Source organism: Liolophura sinensis, chromosome 1 (genome assembly GCF_032854445.1).
Source record: "Liolophura sinensis isolate JHLJ2023 chromosome 1, CUHK_Ljap_v2, whole genome shotgun sequence".
Taxonomy (NCBI): Eukaryota; Metazoa; Mollusca; class Polyplacophora; order Chitonida; family Chitonidae; genus Liolophura; species Liolophura sinensis.
In genome coordinates, this window is record NC_088295.1 from 70,998,206 (window position 1) to 71,017,645 (window position 19,440).

Consider the following 19,440-nt stretch of genomic DNA (forward strand, 5'->3'; position numbering starts at 1 on the left):
CTGAAAATATTAAAAATAAATTGACTAATGACTTGAATGTTTTAAATATTATGAAACTTTCCAATCACGAGTTTGTTTCATGCGGACTCTTTGTATTTCCCCATCAGACCTGAGTGCTGTGAAGCTACCAGATGTGATCCTGTTGAGTTATCCCCTGATGATGGCACTGAACGACAGTGTACTGAGGATTGAACTGGAGCGATACTCCAACCTCACACACTCAGACTCTGTTATGGCATGGGCTATGTTTGCCATCAACTGGCTTGAGCTGGGGGACTTACAACAAGCAGAAGATGCTTTCAAAAACAGCTACCTGTCCTTGGTGAAAGAGCCTTTCAAGGTGAATACTAGGTTTGGTTCAGTGTTTCCCTTCCGGATACTTCATGTTATTTATTTGTTTATTCATTTCATAGGGTGTTTTATGCCGTACCCAGGAATAATTACCTTCCAAATGCCTGGTGGCATATAGGCTTGCAGGTCAGTAGAAAGATTTGACTGATAAACAGGAACCTTCTTCCTCGACTCAGGGTACCTTGTGAATACCACGGACTGATGTATGTTTGGGTTAGTGTTAGGTTAAATGTGTTTAAAATTGAAATGTGATCAAATACCATTCATTGGTGAATGTTTTCTTCAGATGTCTTCAGTTGATGCCTATTTCATATAGGTAGATGCATGGGCCAAATAAGCAGGGAGAAAATTTGTTTGCATTTATTTGCAGTATATGAGAGGAACAGTTTATAGTGAAAGTGTCTTGCATAATCTATGAATTGTTGTTATATGAATTACGCACAGTTTTGCTGTCTTACACATTACAGGCACTGTTGTATAACAATGATGCCATCAGAGCTCTCAAGATGTTCTTATGGTATAGATTGTTCCCGTCTTGACATGTACATGTAACCAGTCATGGTTATGTTGTGTGTTTGTCACTGCATGTTGTAGGTGTGGCAGTCATCCCTATCAGATGTGGGGCATACCAACTCTCTTGTGGCCATGTCCAGCTTCCTTCAGGCTCTGATATTTGGTTATGGTGGAGTTCGGCTGAAAACTGACCACTTGGAGGTTAATCCCAAGCTACCATCTAACCTGACAGGCATGAAGATGAAGGACTTAGACTACCTGGGTAACAGCATTGATATTGAAATCATGGAGGAGACAGTACGAGTGATGATCAGAAGAATGTCTGCAAAACAGCTGTATATATCCAGGGATATTGGACAAAAGCTGGAGATAGTAGCCAAGCTTGAAGAAGGTATTTTAGAGGAACTGTTACCATAGTATTGAAATGTCATCCAGTGGTGTGAAGACACCAGACATGATGCCATGTATATATTATCTTTAAACATAAGCATATTAACTATTACTAAAATATAAAGTACGTGTGTGTGTGTCTTTTTTTGTTTCAGATATCATTCCAAAATATATGTTAACTAGTCTTATACATTTTAGCAAATTATGATCAAACTGCATGTATGCTTTCTTGTTTTTCTGGCTGTTGTTGATAGTTTTGAATATTGTTCCTTGTTTCAGGTGTAGAAATCATTCTGTCCAGAACCCGGTTTTACATTTTTACATCGAATGTGACAGAATGTCCTGTTTCTATGGGTATGTGATTAGAGTTGGTTACCATTGATATATTTCTTACATTTGGCGTTGTTCTTTCATCCTCTAATGATGTTTGTATATGATTCTACACAGAATCTGTTGCCATCCTGTTAAATTTTGTTCATGATAGCTTAAGTTATTCTAAAAATCACTTTATCCTGATTTGCTAGAAATAAAATTTGTGTGAAACTCGCTGGGTTTTTTATTCAGGATGTTTGTTAGGTACCTGGCAATAAATGATTATGAATGGTCCCCAGATAGTCAGTTTTCCTCCACTGGCACTCATAAACCTGACCCTCTTTCTAGAAGTGAAAATTCCTGAGTATACCAGTCAAATAAAGATAAATAATAAGTTTTCATGTATGAAGTATGTCAAATGAAAGAACATTTAACACTGTGAAATGAGAAACGCAGTTCCTTCAACCTAGTTAAATGCATTTGAAACTTTATATTCTTCAGTGGCCTTTTCTGACCACACAGTATTTTGTCTGAAGACGTCACATCAGGTTCTTGCACCGTGCAGCATAATGGACAGCTAGATTTCATTGTTCAAAATGCATATATGCATGTATATGTTTGAATTTGATTTTTAAAAGAATTTTACTCAGTTGGAAAAATTCTAAAAAAATCAGACTACCGGTATTTTGCTCTTGGACAGTGTTTAATGATCTTTGATCTGATATGTACTTCATTTTACTGTTTTCTTTGCCTTTAAAACAGGAATCATTAGTAAAATGTTATTTCTTTTGACCCATTTTCAAGGACATACCATGGCTTTGGTAGGTTAGCTGTATTTTACCTTTGTTTTTTTTGTTTGCTTTGTCAGGAACATCCTATGTGCCTATGGTAATGAGATCTGAGTGGGGAGCTATGAGTCCACGATCTCCTGTCAGTGTTGTGAACCCAGCTGAGAGGGTGATTGTGTACCAGACAGCAGGTTCCAGGTGTACAGACAAGAGCGCTTGTATAAAGGAAGTCAACTCTCTGCAGGTAGTTCTCATTTCAGGAGAATGGCTATCTTTTTTTTTTGTCAGAGAACTTTTTGGTATTGCTGTTTACATATATGTACACATGTGCACATGTATATAAATATTTATTTTCTCAAAATAATTATGGACCAGGTAAAGTGCTAAAATATTAAGATGATTTGATGACGATGTTGATGTTTTAATAGGCAGGTTAGTTTTACTTGTTTTTATCCCAAACATTTTATTTGATTGGTGTTAACTGGGGTACTCAAGAATATTTCACTTATCTGAGAGTGGTGAGGGAGGAAACCAGGCAGAGCCTGGGGAAACACACAACCATGCGACCACAGTGCATGCCCAAACACTTAAATTTCTGGACAAGAGAGGTGGAGCATTACCTGCGCTGTTTGTATCTTAGTTTGACATTTTTTTACATTTATTGGTGTAGAAGTTAAAAATGAGAATTCTATTCTGCAGTATACATGTACATGGTATACATGTATACATGTATACATGTACATGGAAGTACAATATTAACAATAGCTAATATGTTGATATTAATCATTGATAAAATCAGCGCAAGAAACATTCATTTCTTCATGCATGTTGTTTTCAGATGAAGGACATGAAGGATGGTAAGCTGTCTGATGTAGCGTACAACTTTTTGGTTGGGGAGGATGGTCGTGTGTATGAGGGTCGAGGCTGGGAAACCCTGGCTCACTTCCCCACCGGCTCTGCCATTGACAACTTAGGTAAGCCATGCTTAGTCTAGGTGTACACTAGAATATACCAGCTGTTCACACTGTTTATGATAATTAGCGTGTACCATGTACATTTACGGTGTTGATATGGTACTGAATTTGTATTAAGACCCCACTTATTTACATTGCTGTGTGAGAAACTTTTATGAGTGATTATCAAGTTGATTTTATTTATTTTTATTTTGATTGGTGTTTTACACCGTTCTCAAGAATATTTCACTGATATGACAGCAGCCAACATTATGGTAAGGTGGTTTTAGAGCCTTCATGCACAAGTGTGTGAGATTGTCGCTAAAAACTAACCTCTGTGAAGTCCTGTAACCTATCAGTGTCTCTATTCTACATACAGTTTCTCTGTTACATGAAGTCTGCATTATTGTGTACCTGGGGTTGTATTGTTACAAATATTGGAATTATGAGAGACTTCACTAGTTGAAGTCTTTGATAATGTTCTGTTACATGTTTGGCTATGTTGTTCCAGCTATTGGAGTGATGGGAGACTTCATGTGTGAGTTCCCATCTGATCTGGCCATGGTTGCTCTCAGACAGTTGATTAAAAACGGAGTAGAGAGGTAAACATTTTGTTTGCTCTTAAAATTGCCCAAAATTGTACAATTACCTTGTTGCAGTAACAGTAACTGACCATATTCAGTGATATGTGTGGCTTGTTGTATAAATTAGCTTTTGTCTCCAGCAGATGGCATATTAAATTTGAATGAAGATCTGTATTTCAAATGCTGAGACTAGACCAGCATAAATGAATTCTGATAGTTTACTGTGAGTGGGTGTCATGTGACATGTTTTCTGTTGTAGGGGATATATTCATTGGAACTACACACTTCTTGGAGGACGGCAGTTAGATAATATACACAATCTCATTACAACAGAGGATCGGCTTCTGTGTCAACTATCGAAATCTGTACACTGGGTAAGAGGGAAGTTTTAATTCTGATGTGTGAAAATCTGCATGCTTAGTATATTAAAACTTTCAAGACGTATCTCTCAAAACCTCTCTGAGGGCTGGATATATGGTATAACTTTTAATATTAACAGTTACATAGAAATTTACTTTACATGAGTGTCAACTGTTTAATTGTTTCACACACTGATGGTATTACAGCATTATCACAGTGTCAGTAATAACATGTGGACGATTTACAATACAGGAGCCATACCAGTATGGTGGGATGTTTGTGAAACCAAAGTGTGACAGGAAATGTGAACGACCATTTCAAACACCTGAAAGCCGCTTCCATGATATTAGTGAAAAGGCGACATTATTTGAAACAGACAAGTGAGTGAAATTATGTTTTATGTTTTTGCCTTTATTCAGGAAAGTTTTTCACTTAATTTCCTCATTTAATATTTGCTGATGTGACAGCACCTGGGCCATTTCTTTCCATGAGTGCATATGATAGACTTAAGGATGTTTCATAGATCTGAACAAACACGAAAAACATTCATGATTCAGCACTTTGAATGCTACTTCAGGTTTCTGTGTTCCATTGTTCTTTTTAAACTTGTTTACACATACATGTACATGTAAGTGAGTGAGTGCTTGGGGTTTAGCACATGAACATATAAGTTCAGATTATATGTTTCTCGCTAATGTTTGTAAGTCTTTAATATGTGAGAACTGGAACGAGTACATGTATATGGTGTGTTGATCTGTTATACAGGCTGCCTACTCTCATGGACTCTGATGAAGTGGATTTCAACTACATGGCCTCTGTGGGGAATGGTCATTTGTCCACTGTTGTGTACAGCCCCACTGTGTATGTGAATGGCCTGTACAATGGACCTACAGGTACATGTATTGACTTTATTCCTGTGTGAATAACTTACATGTAGGTGTATTAACAATGTAGTAAGTTATTGTTTAGCAAATCAACATAAACTTTCTTGTCATGGGGTGTACTATAAAACACTGATAGTTACTTACATATTCTCAAATTATCCATTTGTATTGTTATAGTGTAAAGACAATCCCACTGGCTGGCCACAGTCAGTCCACAGTTAATTTTCCATTCCATTTCCATTCATATCAACAATGTTCCATGTTTGACTCTTCCTAGGCTGGAGTCACCGTGCCCGGATACCCGCGCTCAATGCTATCCGTGTTAACTTCACTGATACCCCCGAAAATCATGTGAAAAGGAAATTTGCCCTTGATGTTGAGAGAGGTTAGTGGGCTGAGACTAGTTAATTCTTCATTGGTAGATTTAGCAAATGGCTGACCAGTATTGGTGTGAAGTCTAGAACTGCTTTTAGTGAGATTAGATTAGTGTTTTTACTTTTGTTGATCCATTTTTTTTTCCACACATAATCCTCTATGCTGTTAACTAAGCAAAATATTGAGTATGGCCAAAGAAACAAGTGAAATATTGAGTATGGCCAGAGACCCAAGTGAAATCCTTGTTCACAGAAATATTGAGTATGGCCAAACACACAAGTGAAATCCTCGTTCACAGAAATATTGAGTATGGCCAAACACACAAGTGAAATCCTTGTTCACATAAATATTGAGTATGGCCAAACACACAAGTGAAATCCTTGTTCACATAAATATTGATTACAGCCAAACATACAAGTGAAATCCTTGCTCACAGAAAAAATGAGTGCGGCCAAACACACAAGTGAAATCCTTGTACACAGAATAATGAACAACAGTGACAAATACATGTATGTGTCAATCAGTACCGTAATTGTTGTTTCAGGTGCAATCTGACCAGGATATTGAACTAAATGCTCTTAATTTGGTTACGTGAGAGGGATGTGAAATTTGCGTTGTGTTGGCTTAATTTGCTCTTATGGGATCACTGCAATACTATAATGCCATTAATAATTGGCTGAGTCAGTTTTATATTTATTTAATTTTAATTTTTCAGTAATGTATCAAATTACTCTCACCTATTTGCTTTAAATTTCTAGCGGTGTTTGAAGAGAAAATCCTGTCCCCGAAGATCCATGTCTTACAAAGGACGTACGCTCATCAATTTTACACTCGCCTCCTGATCACAGAGATACACGTCCAGAGACGCCCAGGTGTCCGGGGAGACGTGACTTTTGACCTGGACTTAAACATAGGAGGAGCAAGCAAGGACATTACCTTTAATGCATTTGAGAACGTCACGAATGATCAGATAAAGGAGTGAGTCCGATTGAACTTTTTTGAGAACGGTCTGTGTTTCAATATCACTACAATCAGACCTAAAAAATTCCACCCCTATAGACCTATACTAGCCAGTGACTATCTAGATGTGTGAAAGTAGCTACTCCCAGCCCATTGGATGATCTGCCTCAGGTGGTAGAGGTAAAGCCTTCCTACTGACAAGAGTTGTCATTTCATCAAACAAATGACTGAAAGAGCTGACTTGACTTCCCAAAACTATGGAAGTAAGAATTTGATTGATTCAACAGCAGAAGGGCTGAGAGTTGGTCTCCTTCAGATCTAGTGAGTGACAAGCCAATATGAGTGACTTCTAGGAATGACTTCCGTGAGATTAGTTTATAGTTGTACTGACCCAAGTTTTTTTCACCCATAATCTGTTGTCTGTTTTGTCATTGAGTATGGGAAAACAATCACGCATGACGTGTTTACACCCAGGGAATTACATTCCATGTGCACTGTGCTTCAAGTGTATATGAAAATGATATATTTGTTGCAGATGTGATTGTGTCTATCATCATGGGCGCACTAATGAGGCAGAGATAAATGGCACTGCCCTCCAGGACATTCACCTCTATTGGAACAAGCGTCCTGAGTCCGTGACCTTGCCGGCTGACCTTGAAACATACGTGTGGATTTACCTGACAGCTATGGATCAGAATCGCGGAGTGGCCGAGGAATCCATGAAGGCTGGTTTGCATAGGCTGCGTGAAGGGGATCAGGTTCTCTTCGAGAAACATGTGCAGGCTTGGAAATTACGCTGGGATAGAGGTCGAATTGAAGTTGATGGCGATGTCTATCTTAGTAAGCGAATCTACGGCTCTTTTTATTACCTCCTAAGTTTTCTCCCTGCGTCTGATCCATACATCACACCTAATCAGTTCTATGGTCTCAGTCCAGGTGGTCTGGCAAATGGTGCCAACTGGACAGACTATCAGGGTCACGTGTTCTGGGACATGGAGACCTGGATGTATCCCACAATGCTCATGTTCCACCCAGAACTTGCCAAGGAGATGCTGTCATACAGGATTCATGGGATGAAGTATGCAGAAATGAGGGCCAAAGAAGGGAACTATTCTGGTTTGAGGTTCCCCTGGGAGAGCGCTTTCACAGGATATGAACAGACGCCAGATATCTGTGTGCCATGCCGAGAAAACCAACTTCACATCACAGGAGACATCGCACTGGCTGCACGACAATACCTAACCTTGACACGTGACTTTCAGTGGCTCAAGCGAGAGAAAGGTTACGAGTTTATCCGTGGAATGGCTGACTTTTGGAGGTCACGACCCACATGGAATGCCACAAAACAGGCTTATGATGTGAATGGTAATGATTGGTCTTCGTTGTTTTAAAGCTGTAATCCTAATAAATACAGTACAGTAAATCACATATATTTTCATGGATTTTTTCTTCCACTAATGAACCAGCTATACTAAAAAAAAAAAAAAAACCTGGGTGGCAAATTTTATTTGATCATTAGCACTTCCACACTTTAAATTTTTTTCCCCAACTAATCAACCCTCTGCACTACACAGCAGGATGATTAGTTCATGTTAAACAGGTAATAGCCGAATAAAGGTTAAAATAATCGTAGTAGTCTTTCTGTCTCTGGATGTAATAATTGAAATATAATATTTTTCAAACTTGAAATATCTGCAACATCAAATAAACTGAAATTGAACTGAATCTGGCAGACTGAGTTATCATTTTGCCTACATATACAGGTGTGATGCCTCCAGATGAACATGCTCAGAGTATCAACAATTCAGTGTACACGAATGTTGGGGCAAAACTCAGTGTACACTTTGCCAGGTACGCAGCATGTCTCTTGGGGATGAATGCCACAGAGGAAGTGCCTGATGATTGGTTAGAAGTAGCAGATAAACTCTATTTGCCATTTAACAGTAAAGGCCAATATCACCCAGAGTTTGAAGGATTTGAACAGTGGACAGGTCAGTTCACTTTATTCTTCATTTTTCCAATATTGTTTTTCATGGTTGTTTCTGATTGCATCAAACTTGAATCTTAATGGTTAACATTCACATGGTTTTCAGAGAAAAGATTTTAAAAACCATGTTTCCACCAGAGTTTAACCTTACAATTAATGTCAAAGCAAGTAATGATTTCTTACAAATTATTTTCTCCTCTGTGACAGTCTGTTGTGTTACCACATACTTATGAAATAAATACCTGTATAACAATTCTTTGTGACTTTAACTCGAACTACCACCTGAATTGAAATAACCATGAGAAATTTCTTTGCTGCTGTTTTCCAATGTTAATCTATCATGTATTCGACATACTAGATGAGAGAGGAATTAAACAAGCAGACGCCATCCTGCTGGGCTACCCTCAGATGTGGCCAATGAGTCCTGAGGTCAGAAGGAATGACCTTGAGATGTATGAGAAGATAACAAACCCACTCGGGCCAGCCATGACCTGGGGAATGTATGCTATTGGTTGGCTGGAGTTAGGGGATGAGGCCAGAGCTAGAGAACTCTTCTGGAGGAGCTACAAGCTTTACGTGCGAGAACCATTCAAGGTTTGTTCAGTTTCTTAACCTTTCATGTGAACATTCCTTTCTGTGCAAGACATGTAAACACAAAAATGGAATAAGTATAAAGTTTAGAGATGAATGGGCTTAAAGCAGAGTTTGACAACACGGATTCAAAACAGGCAACTCAGGTTTGTTAGAACATGTACATATAATGTTTAGTATAATATGTGTTAGTTCTGGATGTAAATGTCAATATTTTGACTCCAGATTTTGGTGTTTAACACTGTAAACGTTACTAGTGCTTATGTTGTGGAAAATGTGAATGAAATTCTGTTTTGACATAAATAGCCAATGGTTTTCCTAGAAATTTAATGGCATCGATCTCCATATTTCCAATCTTATATTTTTAAAGGAGATACCCAAAAACTTTATTTTCACATTAAATGATGACTAGATCATAACAATATTTATGCTGTGTTAGTCTGTAAACTGCATTTAAAAATATATTATCTTGGCTAGTTCTATTTAAAAAATTCCATTAAAGTTGGACCATCTGCCTATCTTGTCGACCGCAGAGCGGTGGCCGACGACGTCATGCCAGTAACATCTGCCAGGATTATGTATTGAAAAACCCTGCAAAGCATTACCAAATCCATGCATTAGGCTTACCTGCTGTGTGCTTTTCCAGAATTAGCCATTGTATAAATGAATCTATAGTTACCCCTACATGTACACCTCATAATTAGCACACTGAAAATCATATAAGTAGAACAGCTTTGCAGCAAATATTTTGAAAAATACAGAAGTTGTTGTAGATCCTTGAAAAGCGTGTACACCATAGTGACTGGGTGATACGATGACCGATTTTCACTCACGTACCTGCCACTGTAGATAATGCAGCTGCAGTCCCATCTGGTTTGTCTGCCACAAATTGGACATGGACATCCCGTGGAGAATGTAGCATGGTTTCACGGTCCACAGTCTATAAATCTTTATAACCAAGTTGAGCTATAGACCTACTGGTGGCAACATGAGGATTGACACGACGCAAGGATCCATGCTGTCAGACCAGTGGATTGTGAGTTGTAGTGACGAGATAGAAAAGTCTTTTGCTCAACGCTGGTGAAAGTAACAATCGAGCTAATCTTTTATGTTTAACTTTGTATTGCCGACAAAAATCAATAAGGCTTGAACTATATTGAATGGAAACAGTGATTGGTAAAGACATCTAAATGCCAACTTAAACTTAGTCTGAGTCCAGTTATGGGCATCACGGTACGGCATGCTGTGAGGTATCACGCCTGCGTGGTGTGAACAGTAGGTTATTGGCTCCCTACAGTTCGTGTCACAGCCTGCTGCTTCAAACAAGCAAGTAACTAAACAGCTTCCATTGAAAATCCCGGCTTCTTTTCTTTTTCATTTGTCTTTTTGGGAGTTAAATCAGCCTTTTCTTTTAAAGGTAGAATTAACAAGTCTCAGACACGTACGACTACAATCGATCAAGGGTGTTCACGATGAGACATCTGGTTCATATTTTCTCAGTCTGTGTCAGTTTAGACCATGTGAAACTTTACAGTATCCTGTGTTGTGTTACTGCAGGCGCAAGCCACACTTAGGCATGGATTGTACCGGTCACAAGGTCAAGGATGGCTTGATCATAGTGCTGTAGAGGTTTGATCACAAAATTCTACTGTTTTTCTTCCCTTTTCGACATTTTAAACAATCAAAATGGATTCAGGGGACAAACTATGTATAAGCAGTTTGGAAAGCCCAGCATTGGGGTTCTGCTTTAGGTCACTGACATTTTGCTGTGTCATGGTGTCAGCAACATTTCGTTGGTTGCGTCACAATTCCCATGCGATGACACTACAGTCTTTGTGATGTCACCTTGCGCATCCATTTCAGTGTAATGAGATTGGACCACAAGCATGGGTATTACTTTCATACATTAACATTGTCATATGTTGGCCGGCCGGGTCAGCACCATGTTGGAAGGGTATATATATATAATAAAGTACATGTATTATCTCACCAGCAGCTGGACCTGGCATATAATACAGATAAACTAATTATAAACACCCATGAGTTAGTGTTTGTACAGTGATGATTTAACCCGTTGCTGTAGGTCAGTGTCTCGTAGTGATGAAATATCTTCAGCGTTATTCACCCATATTGTGTGCAGATCTGGACAGAGGTGAAGACTGGCCTAGGAGCAGTAAACTTTATCACAGGCATGGGAGGCTTCCTGCAGACTGTCTTCTTTGGTTACGGAGGCGCAAGGATACACGTAGAACATTTGTCCTTTGACCCCCGCGTGCCGCCAGGAAACACTGCTTTACGGTTTGTTGGAGTGGATTATCTGGAGAACTCTTTTGATATGGAAATCACCCATGATAGAGTGCGGATTCTGCCCACGAAAACCTCCCCCGACTACCCACTAGTACTCAGAATGACGATGTCTAGGGCAGAGTACAAGTTCATCAAAGGTAGGATGAAAGGATTATGTCATCTCTGTTTATGTAGTTTGAGGGTATAAACTTGCAAGGAACATTTAGCTTAAGCCTTACTTTTTGTTTTTTTTTATTAAATATGATTAAGATCATACAGCTGAGGCTTGAACTTAAATTTGTACTTGATTTTTTGGTCACAGACAAAGAGCTGTTGTTACCGAGGAAAGCATTTACCTTAAGGACATCTGTGGTGACAGACTGCCCTGTACCTGAAGGTAAGACCTCTACACTTGCATCTTGTAAACTGGTAGTGCATACTTTTCTCTTGTACATTCGTTTATATGTATTCTATTCTAGTCTATTGTTTGGTAGCGTTGATTTTGTTTATTTATTTTATCAATGTTTTACGCCATACTCAAGAATATTTCACTGATACGACGGCAGTCAGCATTATGGTGGGCGGAAAATCGCTGTGTTTGCAAACAATACAGTAAACCATGCTTGTACATTGTGTGACATTAAGAAATGAAAATGTCCAAATTGTTCCCTTCCCCTCCCGTGGTGGTATCTTCAGCTGTTGATATTTGAAATTGCCTGCATTACAATTCCAGGTAGTTCATGTCCCCTCGTTATAGAGCGTTCTTCTTGGGACACTGACCCTCCCACCTGGTCAGCCTTAGCTCGCTCACACCCAGCCAAATACGTCATTCTTCATCACACCACCATGGCCAGGTGTTTTAACTACGGGGACTGTAAACAGCAAGCCAGACTGACAGAGGTCAGAAACTACAAAGCTTGTCTAACATTGGCATTAAATTATTACTACCTAGAGTTCAGACATATATGCTAAATAGCAAGGAATTTGATTATATTTATATAATTTGTAATGTTGGTGAAATGCAGTTCTGTCCACATTGATGAACCTGAAACAGTCACTAACATGTAATTATTCTGTGTCATTATTTAGAGCTTATTACTATCAAGAGTTCAGTATGTGAAGAAATCATAGAATTATAACCTGCATGTTGCAGAACATTTTCTTACATGCCCATGTCTCTTCGTTGTTGTGACCTACACTGTTTTGTTTATGCATTTACCTATGTACAGATGTACCACAAGGCCTCTATCCCCCAAGGCTTAGGACTGTCAGATGTGGGGTACAGTTTTCTGGTCGGAGAAGATGGCAGTGTATTTGAGGGAAGGGGTTGGGATGCATCTCTGCCAGACATACTAGGGGACAAAAAGAATTCCATTGGTTTGTTGTGTTTAGCATACAGAACACAAAGATTACATAATTAGGAGTATAATTTCACAAAAAATGGAGACTTTTAATATTTTTCCTGTGGTAAATATGAACTTAACAGTTTTCCAAACAAGTTCAAATTTTTTTTGAAAGAAGGTTCCCATATTGAAAGATTAGTTCCTAGCACATTAACATATACTGCAGCCTACTGTGATGTTGAGATCCTTTCTACATGACAATTCTTAAAGACTGTTTAATTCATTGTTCATTGCTGTGCTATGATTATTTCTTTGTTGTCTGTCACATTCAAGGCTGTATATTTATTCCGACTTTCACATGGAACACAGTGGAGGAAAGCAGCATTTGTATTACATACAAGTACTTGTACAAGGTGTGAAGATATATGTCACACATGATTCATGCATCTAAAGTTAGCCATCTCCGATTTCTCCTGGCAGGGATTGGTGCACTTGGGGACTTCTCCTGTGGTGAGCCCAGTGAGAAGTTTCTGGAGGCCATACAGAGACTGATCAAGTGTGGGGTGGAGAGGTGAGGCTAAAGTGCATCTAAACAATCTAGGCTATGTTTTCTGTATGTGTACATTTCCTACAATCCTGGGAATTAAGCTTTTAGAGGCATTCTGGCAATTTTCATGTGATTTTTGAATTTTTGCAAGTTGTGAAAGCAGGCCATTGGTTAAATATAGGATATCACAGAAAGATTTGATTTTTAAAACAAATTCTAAACGGCTCAGTATGTTTTGCTCTCCTTATTTCAAAACTGATCTCACTGTTTTCCTACATCATACTGTGTTGTTGCAAATTGTGTTAAAAGTGCCAAAAAAAAATGACCTTGAAAATTTGTCACATTCTACCTGATTATGTTTAAACATTTAGCTGTGAATTGTGAGTTCCTATTGGCCATCAAGGTTAAATGCTGGAATTCAGTTCAGTTGTTGCAGGTACACAGGTAGATTAGAAAGAGTTTAAATCCCAGTGATGGGTGATAGTGGAAATCGTGGTACAAGGACTGAATTGTTTTGTCAAAGCTGAAAGTGATCGTGTCTCCTTGCAAATAAAACCAGAGATATGGGACTAACACATTCAATATTTCAGTACATGGAGACAAAACTGATTTAACTGGAAATTATGTAATTGCTACAGGAAAACACAGAAGCACAGAAATGCTGTTTTCTAATTGCTGTAATTTATACTTTGTCATGGTCAAGAATTTCAAGAAATTTTTCTTCCTCAAATCTTCATTTTGCAGGAAGAAGATTCATCCACATTATCGGGTGATTGGTTTTGATCAGATTCACCATAATGATGTTCCGGCTGATCGGCTCCTTTGTGAGATCCAATCTTGGCCACAGTGGGTGAGTATCATGAGTGAAACAAAAGTCTGTGTATAAATGTTCTTACTGTATGTTTCATATTATGGGCTTATTATGTCTAATGTTACAAATACTGATTCTGTCAGTGGAGGAGAACATGGAAATCTCAGTTTTTCAGTCGCCACATAGATCTGGCTACAGGAATGAAAGTCAGTGTGGCCATAAAACTACATTCAGATAATGAATAATTTGTAACATTTAATGCATATGTATGATGTATTTCTTATTCTCTTACTGCCTTTTCTTGTTTCAATCTCATCCTGTAACAGCTTTTTCCTGTTTCAGCCTGCAGCCTGTCTCTTCCTGATACAGCTTCATCCTGCAACAGCTAGCCTCTACCTGTTACAGCCTTCTTCCTGTTACAGCCTTCTTCCTGTTACAGCCTTCTTCCATTTGGCTTTATGTGGTGTCTGAGCCTCACTCCATCTATTTACATCTTAATCCTTCTCCAGCTAACTCTAGAATCTACAAATAAATGATACTTGACATTTTACAGCATAATTTTGACACGGGAAAAATGATGGCAGGGCTAGACTGTGACAGTCCGTGTGATCCTACAGCACCCAGGACACTAGAGGGGGATGTCAAAGATGAGAGTCCCCACCCTACTGTTTTCATGACTCACAAGTGGGTGAAACATTTAGGGTTCACTTCGGTTTGTACAGTTAGTACAGTACAGTTTGAGAGAATTCCAGCCTATTGATGCAGAGATCTTGAAATGGCCAGGTCTTCCTTTTTTATGATGCGTCTGTGTTTGAACTGCATACATTACTATTTTGAGAATGTCACAGAACGATTTGTAACTTTCAAGCAAAGAAAGGTGGGGTGAAGGAAGTACATCATTAACACATAAACACATATGGACCAGCTATTCAATTTGGTATGTTCTCACATGATTAAACAACAGTGTGTCCTTAATATGAGGAGTAATATGATGATAATGAGGTGTATATCTAATAATAATAATGCAATTATAGGTTAAAATACATGTAGATTGGAAAAACTGTTTGCTGGATATCGTACTTTAGCTGTGATTCTTCGCCTTCAGGTTACCAATGAAGAAAGGCAGTGAGGAGGTTGACTTTCGTTACATGGCATCTGTGGGTAACGGTCACCTAGCTACGACAGTCTACAGTGACACTGTCTATGTGAACGGCCTTTACAATGGACCCACAGGTACCTCCTCCACATAAAAGCAAGCTTTTGTTCCGTTTATTGTGAAATTTTTGAAAATAAATTTGAGATTTGTTTTTCTTTAAGTATATGGGTAAGGCGAGTATGTCATATCTATTGCCAGAAAAGTCATCCTTTTTCTCTTGGAATATACACTTGCAAGGGGATTATGCTGTCATATTGAATGGAAAACAACCTGACTGCTTGAAGCAATGCTGTTCATGTAGAATGAGTGTGCATTCAAACTTTAGCTGGCACCTTACAGGCACAAACATGTATATCTGGGTGGCATAAGCAGGATGATGCTCCTGAGAGTTGATTCTTGTTTTATAGAATAAGTATGCAATTGTCACTCATTGGTTATCAGCTGCTGTTAGAGTACATGTGTAAGACAATTTGTAAACACTGCAATTAGATAACTTTGGTACATCTGACTGGTAGTGACAAGTTTCTTCCCAGGCTGGACACACAGAGCTCGCATCCCATCTTACAATGCAATACGCTTACACGTCCAAGGGCAGCCAAGTGAAGCAGTCAAGAGGACATATGCTTTGGATGTTGAAAGTGGTAGGTGGGCAAATAATCAAAACATAAACATGGATTTATGGATGTTGTTTCCAGTGTTGTTTAGAGAACAGCAAAATAGTGTACATTACTGCAACTGGAATTTGTCAGCATTTTTGCATGTTTATGCTCTGCCAAGTGTGGCATACAAATGGCATTTGCAGGACATGTGCATAAACTGAAGAAATTGTGCAATTTGTTAAGCACTGAATTTGACCAGTGCACTGGATACAGTTTGGGCTCTAAGATGATTTTGGTGAGTATGAATGAATTAAATCTGGTTGTACATAAAAATACTGTAGATTGATCCAATCAGATCCAATTCTGATTGGAAAGTACACTAGACAGATATTCAAATCCTTAAGAATTGCTGTATGGTGTTTTTGTTTTCTTTAAGTCTGTCATTGTAGTTAAATTTGTCATTTTTGAGTTTTTAGTTAAATGATATGGATATTTTCTGCCATCACAAAAATGTGAATAATGATAGTTTGCTGATCAGAGAGAATTTGGATTATCCACATGCATTTATGCAGATGTTTCTGCCTATTTCCAGCCGTGTTTGAAGAGAGTATTATCTCCCCTTATGTGACCGTCAAACAGAGAACGTATGCACATCAGTATTATAACAGGCTGTTACTGACTGAGATCCTTGTAACAAGGCAGGGTGATACTGACATGGCTGTCGTGCTTACAGTGAAAAACAACAGGGGAAATGACAGTATAGATATCAGCTTTAAGCAGCCTGAAAATTACCAACGACCCGAAATGTGAGTTATGTGCAGCTCTATTGAACATATTTTAGGTGATGCTGGTCGGAAAATATAAAGTACTGTCCAGATGGAAACTGTCTTACTGATGATAAGAAGACCGTTACTTTTTCTGGGGTGCATTTTGAGTTCTTTCCCTTTTTATATGGTGTTTTCTAATGGCTAATATACATTAATGTACAGCTGTATTCATGGATCGTGGTGTTAAGGTACATCATTTCCTGTTATTTTGTTACATTGCTGCTTATATTCTTTTCTTTATTTGATACCTGATGTCGCAGTTAAGAATGTATGTGACTTTCATCAGGTTTTAAATATTAGCTGAGAAGACTGGAGTGCAAAGAGTAAATTACAGCTCTTTTCCAGGTACTTGACAAACCACCTACCTTAATTAAAATTAAAGCCAAATCAGACAAGCTAATGTGATCAGTCATATCGTTAAGACTTGTCCAGCATGTGTATAACCGCCTCATCGTAGGAGTTTAGGTCCATCATTTTTGTGAGTTTCACACATTGTTTCTAACGGTTATTGTGGTTCATTGGTTACAGCTGTCCTGATGGCTGTTCTCTGATGGAAGGTCAGACCCTGATTCCAGAGACAGAAACCAGCTCCCTACACCATATCACAGTTGTCTGGAAGAACCTGCCTGCTAAGCTTCGCGTGGAGCCTGGTGTGAGTGAGGCACGCTGGCTGTTTGCCATGTCAGCTGACCAGAACAGGATTGCTGCAGAACAGACATTTGACGATGCACTGCGTCAGTGGACAGCTAACCATGACTACCTGTACAACATGCACGTTAAGGCCTGGGAGGAGAAGTGGAACAAAGGACGAATTGAAGTTGATGACAATCCACGTCTGTCCAAGCTCATTTATGGAAGTTTCTACTACATGTTATCGTTCTTGCCTTCCACAGACACATTTGTTCCAAATAACCAGTTCTATGGTCTCAGTCCAGGCGGTCTGGCAAATGGTGCCAACTGGACAGACTATCAGGGACACGTGTTCTGGGACATGGAGACCTGGATGTATCCCACAATGCTCATGTTCCACCCAGAACTTGCCAAGGAGATGCTGTCTTATCGTATCTACAGTATGCCTCCCTCCCAGAAGCGTGCCGAGAGTGGAGGGTATTCAGGGCTGCGCTATCCATGGGAAGCTGCTTTCACCGGAGGGGAAGTAACTCCTGATATCTGTGTACCCTGTCGTGAAAACCAGCAGCACATTACTGGTGATATAGCTTTTGCTGCCAGGCAATATCTAACTGCTACCCGAGACATACACTGGCTTAAATCAGAGAAAGGCTATGAGTTCATCAAAGGAATGGCAGAATTCTGGAAAACTCGGCCAGAATGGAATGAGAAGACCGGTTACTATGATATAAATGGTAGGTGCATTCTTGTACATGCACACACTAGTATTTGTATTTGTACTTAAAAGGAGCTATAGGTTTATCCCTTGTCTGTCTGTCAGTCCATCACAACATTTTGGACTTTTTTGTCCATTTGAGATGAAATTGTGTACGTTTTTGTCCTGTTGTGCATTTACAGACTTTTTCAAAAGAGTTCGTTAATCTGAAGTAAAACTTTATACGTGGTTTCACGGAGGCAAGTTAGAGATCAAGCTTGAACTTTGGGGTATTTTCATTCGTTTTCACAAATTCATAGCTGTTTTTGTTCTGTTGCGGTCTTAAACATTATTCTGACTGCTCAAACTGGTGCAGGACATTGTAAAAGAATTACTTTCAAAATGCTTGCTTTCCTGATTTTTTAAGGGTCTACTTCAGTGGGCTGTCTTCATTTAAAGCAGTGCATGCAATAGCAGCAGTGGAATTTGTGAATAACACCATATTGATGTACCAGATCAGCTGCATCCATCCTTTCTATCAAGAATGACAAATACCTTTGTCAGCATATAACCTCTAAATCATAAACACTAAGCTCAGCTTTCTCTACACCTGATGTGCTTTGTAGGAGTTATGCCCCCTGATGAGCATCAACTCAGCATCAACAACTCTGTTTACACCAACATTGGTGCCAAGCTCAGTATTCACTTTGCTCGCTATGCTGCATGTTTGGTTGGGATGAAAGCCACAGAAGAAATCAGTGAGGACTGGTTGGAAGTTGCCAGAAAGATCTTCATTCCCTTTGATGATGAACGACAATATCACCCAGAATTCCAGGGCTATGGAAATGTGACGGGTTAGTAATTTATTGTTCTGTATGATTGTAAGCAGTCATTGAATATTGGGTACTTGATAGGCACTAATTCACATTGATTGTTTATCAGTGGCATTGTGAGTAGACATGTTAACCTGCATGCAGTGTTGTGTATTTATTGTTGTGGTCTTTTGCTCATAAATCTAAGGGTAATTATAATAACAATTTTATGAAATGACATTGTAAGCTACTCAAGCCTGGAAGGAATGCTTGCAATCTGTTATCATAGTAATCATTATATAAACTGTTCTTGTTGATTAAATGTGTGAATGGACTTTTTGTATGCATAACAAGATCTGAGTTTTTTGTAGGTGAAAAGAAAATTGTGAAACAGGCAGACGTCATCTTGGCTGGTTTCCCTCAGATGTGGCCCATGCCTGCCACTGTGCGGCAGAATGACCTTGAGGTCTACGAGATGGTTACCCACCCAGGAGGACCAGCCATGACATGGGGGATGTTTGCCATTGGTTGGCTGGAGCTGGGAAATGAGGAGAAAGCTGCAGACACATTTCACAGGAGTTACTCTTTGTACACACGAGAACCATTCAAGGTGACCAATCATAAATGTGTTTCTATTATGCTGGAATTAAAAGGAACTCTTGAAATGCTAACTCTTATTAAATTGGG

General features: G+C 39.0%; 1 protein-coding gene across 1 annotated transcript in view; it reads left to right on the forward strand.

The window, feature by feature from the left end:
* The first annotated feature begins 117 nt into the window (after window positions 1-117).
* LOC135482416 (uncharacterized) overlaps window positions 118-19,440 on the forward strand; it is a 38,977-nt gene continuing 19,654 nt past the window's right edge. The window contains exons 1-27 of the mRNA XM_064762386.1: window positions 118-340; window positions 946-1,255; window positions 1,534-1,608; window positions 2,435-2,598; window positions 3,193-3,328; window positions 3,819-3,909; window positions 4,151-4,265; window positions 4,504-4,631; window positions 5,017-5,144; window positions 5,413-5,520; window positions 6,269-6,488; window positions 7,006-7,835; window positions 8,234-8,461; window positions 8,816-9,051; window positions 11,189-11,492; window positions 11,657-11,731; window positions 12,068-12,234; window positions 12,564-12,711; window positions 13,158-13,248; window positions 13,969-14,074; window positions 14,589-14,719; window positions 15,141-15,268; window positions 15,725-15,832; window positions 16,383-16,596; window positions 17,146-17,981; window positions 18,568-18,795; window positions 19,125-19,363. Coding sequence (XP_064618456.1) covers window positions 158-340; window positions 946-1,255; window positions 1,534-1,608; window positions 2,435-2,598; window positions 3,193-3,328; window positions 3,819-3,909; window positions 4,151-4,265; window positions 4,504-4,631; window positions 5,017-5,144; window positions 5,413-5,520; window positions 6,269-6,488; window positions 7,006-7,835; window positions 8,234-8,461; window positions 8,816-9,051; window positions 11,189-11,492; window positions 11,657-11,731; window positions 12,068-12,234; window positions 12,564-12,711; window positions 13,158-13,248; window positions 13,969-14,074; window positions 14,589-14,719; window positions 15,141-15,268; window positions 15,725-15,832; window positions 16,383-16,596; window positions 17,146-17,981; window positions 18,568-18,795; window positions 19,125-19,363 — 5,727 coding nt within the window. The 5' untranslated portion in view covers window positions 118-157. The remainder of the gene's footprint in view (window positions 341-945; window positions 1,256-1,533; window positions 1,609-2,434; window positions 2,599-3,192; window positions 3,329-3,818; window positions 3,910-4,150; window positions 4,266-4,503; window positions 4,632-5,016; window positions 5,145-5,412; window positions 5,521-6,268; window positions 6,489-7,005; window positions 7,836-8,233; window positions 8,462-8,815; window positions 9,052-11,188; window positions 11,493-11,656; window positions 11,732-12,067; window positions 12,235-12,563; window positions 12,712-13,157; window positions 13,249-13,968; window positions 14,075-14,588; window positions 14,720-15,140; window positions 15,269-15,724; window positions 15,833-16,382; window positions 16,597-17,145; window positions 17,982-18,567; window positions 18,796-19,124; window positions 19,364-19,440) is intronic.